General features: G+C 49.8%; 2 protein-coding genes across 2 annotated transcripts in view; one reads left to right on the top strand and one right to left on the bottom strand.

Annotated features, from left to right (window-relative positions):
- The first annotated feature begins 1,498 nt into the window (after positions 1–1,498).
- LOC144937666 (uncharacterized) lies at positions 1,499–9,484 on the top strand. Its single transcript, XM_078865065.1, has 5 exons — positions 1,499–1,740; positions 2,020–2,066; positions 3,438–3,609; positions 7,139–7,297; positions 8,079–9,484. Exons 1-5 carry the CDS (start codon positions 1,637–1,639, stop codon positions 8,203–8,205), a joined length of 609 nt encoding a protein of 202 aa, XP_078721191.1. The 5' UTR covers positions 1,499–1,636; the 3' UTR covers positions 8,206–9,484.
- A 7-nt stretch (positions 9,485–9,491) lies between these two features.
- The window catches only part of LNX2 (ligand of numb-protein X 2), a 47,777-nt gene continuing 41,490 nt past the window's right edge, over positions 9,492–15,778 (bottom strand). The window contains 2 exon segments of the mRNA XM_078865064.1: positions 9,492–13,309; positions 14,640–14,798. Of these exon segments, the coding sequence (XP_078721190.1) occupies positions 13,174–13,309; positions 14,640–14,798 (295 nt within the window). The 3' untranslated portion in view covers positions 9,492–13,173.

The following is a 15,778-nucleotide window of genomic DNA, read 5'->3' as shown; positions in this document are numbered from 1 at the left end:
CCAGTGGATGATCTTGCACTCGAGGACTTGCAATGCTTCGGTGACCTTTCGCGCAGATTCCAGACGGGCTGCAGCAGATCGTGCAGCAGTTGGAATTCGATGTGCACAAGAACGCGGCACATTTCTTCCCTCCGAACATAGCTCATCAGCAGTCCTTCCCTACGCTGTCACCCACTTTCCTGCCACCCTCTCCTTTCACCGCGGAGGTTTTGCAGGCCATGCATCAAGCAGGTGAGTGCGTCACGTGTGTGCAGGCTTGCCCCATCCACTGCTAAAGCGTGCCACGGCCGTGCCGAGCTAGCCCAGCGCAGCTCACGAGGCGCCAGGTTGTTGTTTTTTGTCCACAGCATAAGCCGAGCCATGCCGCTGACGTCACACAACCTGACTAGTTGGGACGCATGCAGGAGACATGGAGACGCCGTGCCCACGTGCCGACTAGCGTCGCACGCGACAACCGTGTTGTTTGTCCTACCCCTGGCCTTGCTTGACCCCGTGCCAGATTGAGATGTCGGCATATCACGATTTGGTTGCAGCTTGGCAGGGCAAAATAGCCAGTGGGAAAGCCACCTGTACCGCGAGGGCCTCCGTGCTGGCACAGGTCGGATGTGCCGGTGGAATAAGGGGTTTTGGTGGCCCAAGGACTTAATCGTGACAGAACACTGAGCCCAGCAGCACCTCCCGAGATCCTGAGATGAACAACAGAGATGGCCACCCATGATTAAAGTGTAGTGCTGTGATTACTCAATAGGGTCGTCCTTAACGAAACACACAAACAACCACGATAGTGAACGTGGTTTGTCACTGACAATTGGGCATAGAATAACCAAAACAAATATTTGGGCTTGATCCCCCGTGAGACGGACGCCTCTGGCATCGCACTCGAGAAAGTGCGGCGCGGAATACGGATGAACGAGCAACTCGATCGACCTCGGAGGTGGTTCTTTGATGTCCTCTTCCAGAGGCCGTTGTCCGTCACGGGGGTGACGCTGCTCCGCTTTCCGCGAGCGCGGCTCCGAAGTGGCGGCGTCTCCGCCCCGTCGTGGCATGACACCGATTGCGCAACTGGAATATAATTGACAGGAGAAAAAAAAGGGAAGAGAGAGAGAAAAAAAAACTTCAATATAACGAAATGAAATAAAAATCGAGCCGGGTTTGTTTTGCCCCCGCGTCTGTCACTGGGCGAGCGAGCGCCGCTCGTTCTACGAGGTCAGGCCGCGCTGTCGCATCAATCACAATCAGACGGCACGGGGCGGCTTACTTAGCGGTGGCCGAACACGGAGGCTGGTCACCGCGCGCGTGCGGAAAGGCGATTAACTCGTTGAGTATTTCAACGAGACAGGTGGAATACATCATCAAAGGCGGCAAAGTCTGCGCTTGCACCCAATTCGCTTCGTGCACACCTCTTGCAAACACAAACAACATATAAAATTAGCAGTTGCTTTTGTCAATAGTTGCTGGACAGGGTTTCCATCAAGGTTCCCAACGGAGTCTTAAAAGGGGTGGGCCCTCTAAGCCGAAACATGGACCGCGTCGTGTTTTTCAGTCGTTAGTGCCATTTTAATCCCGTTACGATTTTTTATTTCGCCTTTGGTGCTGAGGCGGCAGTTTCTGCAACGAGTCCCATTTCATTAGGGGTATGTGCCCTTCTCACCGATCGCCGTTTTCATTTGTTTCAGGCCACGCGGCTTTCACAGGTATTTCCCCATCCAATTTATTTGCTGTCCTCAATGCAGCGGAAAGGTGAGTTTCAATTAAAATAACATCCGACTTATACGGCGCGCTCGCAATCGTTTAAATGCGTCCAGGATTGTCAACCGTTTCGCTCTTGATTACCATTTACTTCACAATCGTACGTGGCGAATTTTAATTTGATGTACGGATTTATATAAAAAAAAAAGGCTGAAAATACGTGTCGCACGGCGGTATCTCGCTGCAAGCGACATCGTTTCCAATGGATTAACGTGCGGGATAAATTGATTTACAAAGTGCACACATGCTATTTTTATTCTTTTTTTAAAGCTTTCCGAGCTATGATGGTGCGATGGCTCACGCGTACGACTACAACGGTAAGTGCCGCCATAAATTACGTTCGTTCAAAATATAATTGGTTGGTGCATTTTGTACGTTACGTTACGAATTTTTTTTTGTTACTTTTATCATCATTAAAACAAGACTCGGATATTTGTAACCGACCTCTAATTTCTAATGTATAAGGGTATTGTATCTCTTGAGGTCATTAATATTTAAGTGTTTGTGTTTGTTTTTGTGCACTCATTGCTTCCGAGCGGCGGTGGGGTGGATTAAGGTTGCACGCCAATGTAGTCGAGCAACAGAGCCGCACGGAGGAAGCCGGCATACGCTAAGCAGCGAATGTTGTCAATTTGTAGCAATTTGCGAGCGGTTTTTCATCTTGGGATTGCACACTCTAGCGCCGGAACGTAAACGCCTACTTTGGCGAACGATGCCACGGGGTATTTAACATCCGTTTTACAACAGCAGACCGCTCACTTCGCTAATTCCCCGCAGAAATTACCGAGCGGCTGCCGGGAATCGCGGCATCGACCCCCCCCCGCCACGTCCCGTGAAATTTGGCTAAGCGAGCGAGTGCGCTAAGCAACTCAGGTGGGCGTTTATGTGCCGATGATTTCGCCGCATAACGTTTTGTCTCTCGAACCGTCCATTCTTTTGTTCGCGGTACGAGGGTAGAATCGTGCGTGTCAGGTTTGGTTGTTCGGGATTCGTACGAACAGTTTGTAAATTATAGTACTAAAATACATGTTGGCTAATGGAACAATTGAGTCGGACAATACTGACTTGATGAAATATGATAGAGAATATAAATTAGACACACGATTAAGAAAATAGGAAATTGACAGTATTAGTGAGTGAAAGGGTACAGTATAGACAATTAAATAATCGTACAAATTATAAAGTAGAGTATGAACTAGGCAGGCGATACAATTCGAGATGCACAGCTACAAGATCAGGCAGGATAAGGCGATAACCCAAGATATAAATTACAAATGAGACACATTATATAATCTAAAGCTTCTGGTCAATGCACTGCTTGTCCCAGTCATGAACATACTTCACCCCATTGATCCACAGTGCGGTTTGGTACGGGGGATCCGTGCCAGACCGGTTAAAATATAATTCGCTCACTTATGTTAGCCATGGCCAGGAATCAAACTCCCGTTGTTGGCTACAACGTGCGACCGCTCTTCACCCGAGTCACGCGTAGCGTACGAGATCGTACAGAAACGAGGCCCCGTTAACGAGCGACTCAAAAATAACGACAGGGCTCTTGAATGGAAAAACGTGACACCGAATCGTGACATTTTGCTCAATTGCCGGTGTGTGTGGGCGATGTGAATTGCTGCGCGCCTAATGGCGATGGCTCACATTTGTTTATTTTCTCTCCTCCGCAACGAACGTAGCCCTGGGGATGAGCTACACTCCCAGCCCCGGGCAGACACCACTGGGCTGGCCGTCGTTGCTCAGGAGATCGGGCGCCGCTGCCGTTTGGGACCTCTACATGCAGCAGTGTGCCCGCGACGTGGCCCTCGCCGGCCAGTTGAGCGGCGCCATGCCCGCCACGTGCAACAACGGGTACCGTCCTGACCCCCTCCCGCGCTCCACATTCAGCTTCCTCTCGGCGCAGACGGTTAATAGCGGCAGAGGGAGCGAGGGGGGGGCATGTCGGTGAGGGGAGCCAAGGGGAATGCCCAGTGCTGGCCAATTCAAGCACTTTCTCCAACTCGTGTGGAAACTGGTCGGCCTCGTGCAAAAATTAACGCGGTCCAGAAATTCAATGATGATTATACGCGATAAGGTGCTGCTGCTGAGCAGATCTTTCACAGTTGCGCTGCATGGCTCTCTCCAACCGTGACTTCAGTTCTTGAATTCAGTTGAGTTCCTGACCCGGATGCCTGTATATTTGGTGTTTGCATGTTCTCCCCGTAGTCGCGTGGATTTTTTTCTGGCTCCTCCGGTTTTTTTCTCCACATTTATAAACATGCGTTTAGAGTATTTGGCTGCTATACATTTCCACGCGATAAGCCACTTCGTTGAGCTATCATTTGTGTTCAGGTCGCTTTTGAAAAGAGCTATATAGCTCAGTGGGCTTTACCTGGTAAAATATTAAAAAAGTTTAGTTTATAGTTTGATTGTGTGCAGAATGTGCGCAGGAAGGGTGCCAATATCTTGACATGCAAAGCATGCTGGGATTTCCTGATTGTACACTTGTTGTCTACATGTTTATTTTTGTTTCTATTATTCGGGCAAAGCCGCTGCAGGATTTCACCTTTCTCACGCCACTGCTAGCAGAGGTGCCTCCACTAGAGGAATCTTCTAGAGGAGCTTCTCCGCTTAGCGCGGTTGGCTACGTACGGTGCAAAAGAAGTTCAACATACACACATGCATAGAGAGGGGAGGGGTGTTTTCTTTTTCATCAACGGAAATTTGTTCACCACCCGCGAGGTTCTGCGAGCGCCGCCAGAGTGCAAGCGAGGTGACCGCAATCTTGGCCTCGACTGCGAGTGGCTCTGTCTACGTTAAGTCCTCGTGGCTTATTGTCTCGGTGTGCAGGAGTCTTCTGAGGACAAGTCGGGCATTGGGAGGGTTGTTACTAATGAAGTGACACCTGCATTAAAACGTATTGCTCCCCAGTTAAGAGTTTAGCGAAGCTCATTGGGAGTGGTAGATTCGGTCGCTTTTACAGTAAAGCGCCTGTAAAAACCACTTAAGCGAACCCGTGAATTGCGTCCAGCGTCACGGGGCAACGGGGCGTCCCGTATTAGGTTGCTTGGGCGCAGTGCAATATAATTTAATTCCCATCAATATCTAATTCAAAAAATGTCCCGGCTTTTACGTGCGCTCTGTTCTCGTTTGAGTGATGGAACGCCGTGGCTGCTGCGCGATCGCAGAGTTTTCATCTGTCGTTGAGCAACGTGGGCCGATTCAGACCAAGGCCACCGATCTCCGCAATCATGGGGGGGGGGGGGGGAGGGGGGGGAGTAAGATGTTGTCACGGACAGAACAACAGCACACACGGCCATACATTTTAGCATGGAAACATAAGCAAAAAACAGTCCGCTGTTTAAAAAGCGCAGGAAAAAAAAACACACAATGTTCTTCTGCAGCCACTGAATTCTTGACGCAAAGGGCCTGTGGTGTAACGGGCTACATTAGTCCCTATGTTGATGGCCCTCTTGCACAAAATACATGTTTTGAGGGGCACTAACAATCATAATATGTAGTGCGCTGTATTGACTTTCGATATCATGTTGCGTGATATCACGCAGTTATACCTATTGTAAGGCTCCCAAAGACTCGAGGGTATTTGATATTTGCGCAAAATTCTGGCAACTGCCTGATGCTGGTTGTAACTAGCAGCAAAACGTTTACACTGAATTGTTAAACGTGGTGTGGATGCCTCTCAAACAACACCGGTGGTACGGCTGAAGCAGTTAATAAATTGGCACGTTTGTTCACCACGTGACAACTTTATTTATTGGCCGTGTCGGGGTAGAGGAGGCTATACGACGCAGCATTTTACTTATGCAGTATAACCCAAAAATTTGATGAATCCGCGAAACCTTCGTTTACAGGGCAGTTTCTTTGCGATGCCAACCAGGCTTACATTAGCGCAGTTGGCTACGTACGGTGTGAAAGAAGTTCAACACACGTACGTACGTACATACAGTCTGTAATGGTGCCACACAGGCTGTAATGCTGGCAGCCCAGAAGCATAGCGTGCCGTGCAGGCATGAGAAAACCATGTTTTTTTATTTATCGCGGTCACTGAGCACAGGCCGAAATGTCGAAAGGCACCCAAGTGGGACGGCAACAAACAGCACCACTGAGGTGTATTCAATGAGAGGAGCACGCTGACGAGAACTTGTTGAGCAGAGCGAGAAATGGCGTGAAAAGGGAAGTGTTTTGAATGTCACGGTATGGAATTTGTTCCCAGTATAGAAATATATGAATCACAACGGCTAATGAACAATATTTGAATCTACCTTCAAAGCAAAGCATTATACACACAACCAAAGTGCACAACCAATGCCAAAACGACTCTCTTATTCGCCAATTAAAAGTTAAGCTATTAAACATAAAATTAAATAATTTCAAAAAAGTCACCGTGCCTCAGGGTAGTCCTAGTTCTGGTTTGTGATTTGCGCTCAACGATGGGGGCGGGGGAGCGCGTAGGGATGCCTCCCGCAGTGAGGAGGAGACGAAGGAAGTGTAGGTGGAGGAGTTGGTGGTGGTGGTGGTGGAGGGGGGAGGAGGAGGTGGTGGAGGAGGTGGTGGTGGAGGAGGTGGAGGAGGTGGTGGTGGAGGAGGTGGAGGTGGTGGTGGAGGTGGTGGAGGAGGTGGTGGTGGTGGTGGGGGAGGAGGAGGAGATGGTGGTGGTAGGGGAGGAGGTGGTGGAGGAGGTGGTGGTGGAGGGGGAGGTGGTGGTGGAGGGGGAGGAGGTGGTGGAGGGGGAGGTGGTGGTGGAGGGGGAGGAGGTGGTGGAGGAGGTGGTGGAGGAGGTGGTGGTGGAGGGGGAGGAGGTGGTGGTGGTGGAGGTGGTGGAGGAGGTGGTGGTGGAGGGGGAGGAGGAAGTGGTGGTGGAGGGGGAGGAGGTGGTGGAGGGGAAGGAGGAGGTGGTGGATTAGGTGGTGGTGGTGGTGGAGGGGGAGGAGGAGGTGGTGGAGGAGGTGGTGGTAGAGGAGGTGGTGGAGGAGGAGGTGGAAGAGGTGGTGGAGGTGGTGGAGGAGGAGGTGGTGGTGGTGGAGGTGGTAGAGGAGGTGGTGGAGGAGGTGGAGGAGGTGGTGGTGGAGGTGGTAGAGGTGATGGTGGTGGTGGTGGAGGTGGTGGTGGAGGTGGTGGAGGAGGAGGGGGAGGAGGTGGTGGTGGAGGGGGAGGAGGAGGTGGTGGAGGAGGAGGTGGTGGTAGAGGAGGTGGTGGTAGAGGAGGTGGTGGTAGAGGAGGTGGTGGTAGAGGAGGTGGTGGAGGAGGTGGTGGAGGAGGAGGGGGAGGTGGTGGAGGAGGAGGGGGAGGAGGTGGTGGAGGAGGAGGAGGTGGAGGAGGTGGAGGAGGTGGTGGAGGAGGTGGATCGCAGGTGGCAGGAGGGAGGGTGCGTGTTCCGCAGAGCTCACGGAGGAGCTCACGAGGCCCTCGTGGGGAGCTCGGGGGAGTTCGCCGGCGGCCGTGACCAATGGGAGGCGGCGCGCGGCCAGGACAGGCCGTGGGAGAATCAGCGTCACGACCGGGACAACAGGGCAGACAGCTGCTGTCAACAGCTCCACAGGTCTGCGTCGCCTCGCGCGCGCTCATTAACTCTGCGTGGAGGCGCTTGCTGGTGGCCCCGTCACGATCAATGTTTGAGAAAATTTCCTCACCAGTCACCCTTCCCTTCTTCGCTTCACTTGCCCCCCCCCCATGCCCTCTTCTCCTCCTCCTGCAAGGCTGATGGTGGTTTAATTGCGCACACATTCGACGGACAATTGCCACATTTTGCGGATTATGGATCACTTTCTTTCGCCCTCTTGTAAAGCACAAGTTGAGGGGTGTGTCCCAATCCGTTAAGTGTAGGTGCGCGCTGGCGAGAGACCATATTTCTTAAAAATGTATTCATGTAATGCGTGCAGTGCTTAGCTGTATCATTGGATGCATCTGACAGGAGTGGCATTATTACAGCATGGTCCTGAATTTATACATAAGCCCGCACCTCTTAGCATAGTTGGCTACGTACGGTGCGAAAGAAGTTCAACGTACACAGACACCCAGGACAAGAGTTTTGGCGTGCATATTTTGATTCCGGAGTGGGCTTTATCGTGCGGGAGAATGCAGTAAGCGTATATTATTGGCGCGACGGAGAAAACACCTTCACCTGCTAAGTGAGAGATTAACACTGCACGTCCAAATTATTAAAGTGAAAACCAAGGAGTGGTGGAGAAAGGACAGTAGCAGCATGAATTATTCATGTCGTTCTTTGGTCCCCCCTCCCCCTCCTTATCCCTTGCACGCGGTGAGCGGTGAGTGCCGCGATTAGTTCGGCGGGATGCCGATACGGCTGTCTCTGTCATTAGTTGCAGCCGTCGGCAAGAAGGCGGCGGCGGTGATGAGGTGACGGCCGCTGGGCACCGCAGGCACCGTAACCACCGGCTCCGGCACAGGGAGGAGCTGGCCGGCTCGGAGGAGCACAGCCTGTGCTGAGGCTGTGCGGCTGAATGGCCACCGCTCCCACCGCCCCCTCTCCACACTGCAACCCACCGTTCGCAACGCACCAACTTCACCCACTGCACACACCGCACTCGCCGCACGCACCGCACCCACCGCACCCTCTCCACACACCGCACACATCATTCGCACCACGCCAACTTCACCCACTGCACACACCGCACTCGCCGCACCCTCTCCACACACCGCACCCACCGTTCGCACCCCACCAACTTCACCCACTGCACACACCGCACTCGCCGCACACACCGCGGGGTGATGCTCAACCAAAGCGACACAATGGACGGTGCCCCCCACATCATGGCCTGAGAGGGCACCTCTCGACCAGAGTTTGTCGGACCAAAGGTCAGAGTTGCCGTTCGCTTCAAGTTACCGGCATCTTCCCACTGAAGGGCTAAAGTCAGATTGTTTTAAGGGGTTGGTACAAAGCTTAAAATGAAGCGGTAAAAGTACTGGGTTCTGTAAGAAAAAAAACAAAAATATTGATGGCTGTAATTATATTTATATATATTTTTTGCATGCCTTATGAGGTTGACTTTTTTTGGCTGGCTGTATTTTTCACAAGAAAGTTGGCAGGTCCGGAGGCACGGACGCACGTGCGTGCGTGCGTGCGTCTGTTTAGTGTGAACATTTTCCGCCTTTAATGCCTTGTGGGAACCTGAGCCGTGAGCGAGGACCCAAAGCCGCAATTATTCTCAAAAACACATCTTCATGTGGAGAGCACCATTGGTGGACTATGTACACCCTGGCCCAGCGCGGGGTGTGTATGGAACAACATTTATGCATCCGTGCATGCGTGCTAACACTCGGGGCGGACTTATCGCTCGACCTTGCTGCGGGAACTGTATTGTATTTATTTTTTAATGGAGCGTGCTAATTGTACGGTCTCAAACGTGATTCTGGATGTTAAAATGTAATCGTTGAAATTTCGTATAATACAATGTTACTTCTGAATGTTTTTTTTTGTTGCAGTTTATTAAAGTAATACAAAAATATTAACGTAACACGAATAATAAAAAGAGCTTTTAGATGACCGCAACTAAACGAGTATGTAGGGGTTAATATTGTCCAAGCTTGATATTGCCGTCACGTCCATTGAATGAGCACAACTATATTTATGAGTGTTATTATTGCAAAAATACCGTGGTTCGTGGGTGTGTGTGTGTGCCCATTGTTACGTGTTTTTCATTGACTTTAAGACGTATTTATAAGTAACTGCGTGTGCTGTCTTCGTATTTGGAGCAAAATAAATAAAGGCCCACGCCATATTTTCTGCGTTGTGTTTAATAAAAGTCCCAACTCTGCAAACAATTTACAGATGATAATTACATCACATTTAGAGAGTGTTAAAGGTCACTATTAGCTATTACATTATTATGTTAAATAGCAAAGCCCTGGTTTTTTTTTAAGGTCTAAGCATTTTTGCCATCCGCATTAAAAAATCCCATTAAAAACATAAAAACGCAGGGCGTCTCTGCGAAGAGGAATGTAACAGAATGCATATGAAAGTATTTACAGCCACATACTTGCACGCACTTTCTTGAATCCACGAGCAAAAATGTCATTCTCGCATCGCAGAAAATGCAAATAGTTTGAGCTTACGTGATTTAGAGTGGCGCTTTTTTGTTGTTTCGGGCACGGAGATGACGCTTGCACGTACGCGCGACCCTCCTACAGATCGCAATCCACCAGAACTCTTGCTCTGGGAGCACGGGGTTACGTTTCTGCAGTCACTCTCGCGCCTCGGGATAAACCCATCGCTGTACGCAGGCCTCGTTTTTTTCTTGTTTATTTCTGAGGGACCAGTGGTAAGAATAAAGACACCAAGGAGACCAGTCCCCCGGTGGCTTGAGACAGACAGCAGAACACTCGGGATGCGTCTATGCATTGCGTCGGCGATTTAATAGCGATTCTTAAGCTCGCGAGATGTGCATCGAATTCCATCTTTTCTTTTCTTTTTTCCACGCGTATATTTGGCAATGGGTCTAGGTGACCCATGCAGTCACTGGAGGTGCTGTCATTCACGAAGCATTTAAGTTGAGAATCAACTCTTGAATGGCAACAATTCATCGGCTCCGTATGCAGCCACAAAGCTAAAACGGGATTGAATACTAAATTGGAAGAATGCATAGAATCGGGGAGGGATGAAATAATGTCACCCCGAGTGAACACCGTCTCTGCCTACTTGCTATTATAGCTGAGGGAATATTTTTCTGACATTTCAAGATGTGATTTTTCACCGTTTGACATTCACGAATGTTTCTTTAAAAAACTTGCTGTGCACATTTGGTCGCAATTTCGTTTCTTTCGCTATCCATTGATCAGTACAAACGATTGGTGGCAAAGCACTTTCAAACGATTCACGGTATGCAGCATATAGCTTAAAAAGGTATCTCTCTCTGTGTGCATACATCAACACAATGTCTGATGGATTCGTGTATCCGCTGGATGAAAGGTAGCTGAAAAATATTAAGGTTTGTTTGGCACTTTGTTTAAGGCTAAAATATAATGGGAACAATTCAGCAGCTAACATGGGGAATTATTTTCCCACACCTGTCCACTGTTGTGAGTTTCATTTGGACCCATAAAACCATTGGATATCGCTGTGCTCTGATAACTAGGCCTTGTGCCTAATAGGGTAAGGGGCGCAGCCCAGCAATGTCTTGCTCATGCCACGGCTGGCGATAGAGCCTCCTCTTCTACGCTGGTCAGACGTCTTGGAAAGGATGGCAGTAGCCACACTTGACCCCACCAAACGCGACCTGCAAATCCCTTGACTGCGGTGGTAACCATTTATAGTGCTGGCTGGACAGAGGCAGTGGGAGATCGAACCGGCAATTTTAAGTCCATTGGACTCGCCATTACTCCACGGCAGCGAGCCTTGCACCCGAATAAGCTGAAAACCCCAGAATTTATAATGACGGAGAGTCATTTAAGAGCCTATTTGCGAGTGGCATCAGAACCGTGGCCGGCTCTTGCCTCTGGCCTTCTTATAACGTGAAATAATGATGTTAAAGTATTTCCTTTAAAAATTATTTTGGTCGAGGAAAGTTCCAAGATTTTGCTCACGTGAGTGGAGCTTTTTAAAAAAAATACTTTGCAGGCCTTGGTCAATGCGCTGCTAGATGAATGCTGTGCCAGTCACGGTCACTGCGAGTTTGTGATGAAGAGGTAGCCCAGGACTGATTCAGATATAAACACTGATGTTCGCTGTAGCCAGCAAATCAAATTGGTCATTAATGGTAATGGTGCAGTGTGCTCACCACTGCACCACTACTCCGCTCTGTAAAGTTATTCGTTTTTTGTGGGTACATACCACTCACAGTTAAAATCATGGAGCAATTAAAAAATTCAGTCCAAACGTATTCGTTGGCGGTCTGCTCCAAACGGTAATGCAAAACTGGAAGTCTTGGGGGGAAATCTTTGCAAGCTGCATTCATCACTTTGTAACCTTTTGTAACTTGCCTGCAGTTTAACGCGGCTCTGAATGCTGTGCCTGCAACACCGACGCTGATAAAACGACCCGGTTTGTGGAAAATTCATACGTTTGAAAAAGGAAAATAAATCCGCCGCTGCATGGTAAAGCATTGTAAGGCAGCTAGCCACAATAGCGTATACTACACGATAGCTATCCACACGTAGAGCAATCCAAGATAGAAAAATACTTATCGGTCAAGTAAAGTGACATAGTTCATGAGATCATGCTGGGGTGGTGGTTGTGGTGGTGGTTGTGGTGGTATTTGGGGGTATAGCCAGATTCGGTGCACACAGATAAATGTGGCAGCTTGTTTTAAATCATTGTCCAGACAGGTAGTAGGTCAAGCTGAAGTGATTTCCTGCATTGAGATGGTGCTCATCTTCTGTTTACGGCCCTGAGCCAGTGGTGGAAATTCCACATTCCTATGGCGGGAGCGAGTCCCTCAATCGGACAACCACTCTTGACTTCCCCCAAAAGTGGTACGTATTTTATTTTCCCCGGAGAGATGATTGGCGCCCAACCAGGATGTGAACTCCGGAACCTTGCGAATGCGATCTGCTCACTCTTGTGAATGAGCCGACTGGATGGAGAGGCACTTAATATAATTTTCCTCTTCATATTAGACCCAATAAATTTATTTCATTTCCTCTACTTTGTAACCATGACATTTTCTGTTGTGCACTGTATGTATAATCGTGTCAAGGTCAAGAGGTCATCAGACATCTCTATTGCTTTCCTCTCAAAGCTGTTGACATTCAAGGTCAGCATTTAGATTCTTCCACGATCTGGCTTTAGATATTCCCCTTGATCGCCAATCTAAGGTCACCTGTCCCAATAACCTTCCCTCGGCATTGCAGACTTGTCCCATGCATAACGACCTACTGATTACAGGGACAATTCCTTGCCCGTGTTCTCTTTAGAACTGCAGCATTCCTCATCCTCTCTCCAAACAGTACATTGTTTGGACGTGTAATTCACTCAAAGGCCAGATGCTTAATTCATGGTTTGTTAAAAATCAGCCGTAATAGACATGTCTCGTGCCTCACACACCAATCTCTTAATACCAAAGGTGACCTCTGCTTTTCCAAAATGGTTTTAAACAGTTGTCATAATGCAGCAGAGAAAACAGCCTCAATTTAAACTGCCTATGCTGATAACCAATATACGAGGCTTCCAATTAGAATCCTCGTTGGAATTGTTTATATTCAAATTACAGTTGCGGTGTTTGTTTCCGTGTAACTGAAATACACATATATACTGGGACTTTTCCTACCGTCCAGGACTCCTTAAATAAGTCTGGCTACACCCCTGATGGTGGTGGTGGCGGTGAGAGTGATGATGGTGGCAGTGGCGGTGGCGTTGGTGGCGGTGGTTGTAGTGCTGATGGTGGCGTTGGTGGCGGTGGCGGCTGCGGTGGTGCTGGCGGCTGTGTTGCTGTGCCCGCCGTGCCCGCCGTGCCCGCACTCTCAGAGGATGCTGCCGGGCCAGGACACGACGGTGAGCGTCACTTTCCCGCGGAGCTCCTTGAGCAGCGTCACGAGCGCCGCGTGGCTCATCCCGGTCGTGCCGTGCCCGTTCACGGCCACGATCATGTCCCCGCACCTGCCACGGGGGGTGCGGAGAGAAGGACGGAGGCTTAGGTTCTCTTTGCATGGCGGAACCCGAGTCATAGTACCGCTGATGTAACGCACAATTAAGGTGTCGGGTCGCATGTACGATGAGAGCGAATAACCAAGGGTCTTTTGCCCCGCTTGTCATCGAGCCAGATGCAGATGGGTCCCAAGGCCAGTTTCACAGTTTGGGTTTGAGATTGGCTCCTCAAATAGCTGCTGGAAGGCCACCCGTGCTGCAAGGCCCCCTCCCCACCCCCGCACCCAGCGCTCACACGACTCGGATGTGAAAGAGGAGGGTATAGCTGACCGACCACACAGCGGCCTAGCTCAGTGATGTGTAATTCTCAGGCTTCGTGGGCCAAATATTGTTCGTGTTTTAAAGGCAAATAATGCGCATTCGGTTTGTGAGTTGCACCGACAGCAGGGTTTAGCTCGCGGGTGTGCAGGCGGTGCAACTGTGCCCGGGGCCAGTAAACCAGAGGGGTCCAGGTGGTGGGCTATAAAAAGAGGGAACGTTGGACAATGGTGGGCGGGGGAGCAATGTAATTCCTTCCAAGAGGGCTCATTGCCAACCACGCTACACCACTGGCCAACCGGGAATTAAATCACTTCGTTTCATTTACAAAACCCTGTCGATGTTTCTGCGCCACCGGAAGTGTAAAAATAACATAACTCTGCACTGTAATCAGGGCTCAGTTTCTCACTGGATATTTTCCGTGTCGCTGATGCACTGGAGTAAGCATGTGACTAGTGGTAGCCACGGCCATTGCGAGAGATATACTGGATGTTTTACCGGGCCGACACCAAAGCCTGGCTGCCATAATGCGTGTGCTTAGGACAAAATAACAGCGGGCTTCAGAAGCATGAACGTTGTGATCTTTGGGAGGTGATGATTGCTGTTCGCTCACTTCAGACGGATGTCGGAGAAGATCTCAGCTCATGCCGCTCTACAGCTACAACAGCAACTACAGCCTCTGCAGCTGCGTGTGTTGAGTCCAAACGCAGGGTGAGACCAAGTGGTGATTGAATCATCCAGCGGACTGGCCCTCATCACACCTGGCCCATCTCACACCTGGCCCTGTCACACCTGGCCCTCATCGCACCTGGCCCTCATCACACCTGGCACTATGTCACACCTGGCCCTCATCACACCTGGCACTATGTCACACCTGTTCCTCATCACACCTGGCCCTGTCACACCTGGCCCTCATCACACCTGGCCCTATGTCACACCTGGCCGCGCCAGGGCCACAGACTGCCGCGAGCGAGCGGCTGCAGTGGCCGAGAACGCGTTACGAGTGGCAGGTGGTGGCGCTCACTTGAGGCGGCCGTCGTTGTAGGCCGGCGTGCCCAGCACGATGGACTTGATGAAGAAGGGCTGGTTGCTGTGGTTCTCCTCGTACCCCCCCACGATGCTAAACCCCCAGCTCCCCGATGTGCTTCTGCGCAGGATCACCTCCTTGCGGCTCTGCAGGAAGCTGCCGGAGGCACAATAGGAATACAAAACAAAGAAAAAATAAACCCTCGCCAAAACCGTTCCGTAGAAATCCCATGCGGCTTGTGTAATCTACGTGACATTGCATTCACAGTCCACGGCCTTCTGTGAGTTTAATCGTAGTAATGTAAAAAAAAATGTACCGACTGCCCTTTGCCAACCCATTGGTAGAACGAAGGTCGCCGTGTTAGCCGTGGCGATTGTTTGACCCTTCTTCACTTCGCTGGTCAGTGTGGATTGGTGAAGGATGGTGGGGGCTCAGAACCGGTTCAAATATCGCTCGCCACAACCGTTAGCCGTGTTCGGAGACTGACTTCAGGACGCCGGATTTTAAGTGCAGTGTGTACACCACCGCTCTACATCAATGAACGTATTTTGATAAATATGAATGTTAATGTCTCTCCACTGGCATGTATGTGTCCGTGTTATTGATCGGTGTGCACCGTGTCTTGCTTTGGTGTGGTTGAGCAATGAACAAGATGGCAAACACATTATCCAACTTTTATTCAAGACTGTCAAGGAAATTCCCACGAGACTAAATTCCACAGATATTGTAAACATCACTCGTATTTGCCAGAGAGCTCGCAGGAGCTCGCTCGTGCTAAACGATAATGAAGAGAGAGCATGTCACAATCTTCTTTGCAAATCAGAATCAGAATATTTATACTGGTGGAATCCAATGAGCTATAAAGATATTTTTCACACACGTCCAGTAGATTAAACTTGACCACGAGTTTGTTGTAAGCTTCCTGTAATGCGTGCAGTGCTTGGCTGTATCATTGGATACATCTGACAGGAATGGCAATATTACAGCATGGTCCTGAATTTATATATAAGCCCGCACCTCTGATTAGCATTGTTGGCTGCATACGGTGCAAAAGAAGTTCAACGTACATGCCATACAATTGCATTTATATGTATTTTATTTCCTGCAGTTTCCTACATTGAACTTGAGGGTCTTAT

The sequence above is a fragment of the Lampetra fluviatilis genome, chromosome 19 (assembly GCF_964198595.1).
Source record: "Lampetra fluviatilis chromosome 19, kcLamFluv1.1, whole genome shotgun sequence".
In the NCBI taxonomy this organism is placed as follows: Eukaryota; Metazoa; Chordata; class Hyperoartia; order Petromyzontiformes; family Petromyzontidae; genus Lampetra; species Lampetra fluviatilis.
This window is presented reverse-complemented; position numbering and strand designations above follow the sequence as displayed.

What these genes read in the sequence shown, in the direction of transcription:
- LOC144937666 (XM_078865065.1), top strand. Translation starts at nt 1,637, where the DNA reads ATGTGCCCTTCTCACCGATCGCCGTTTTCATTTGTTTCAGGCCACGCG. An exon ending in GTCCTCAATGCAGCGGAAAG is followed by an intron (nt 1,741 to 2,019) that starts GTGAGTTTCAAT and finishes CTTTTTTTAAAG; the next exon opens with CTTTCCGAGCTATGATGGTG. An exon ending in CCCGCCACGTGCAACAACGG is followed by an intron (nt 3,610 to 7,138) that starts GTACCGTCCTGA and finishes CGTGTTCCGCAG; the next exon opens with AGCTCACGGAGGAGCTCACG.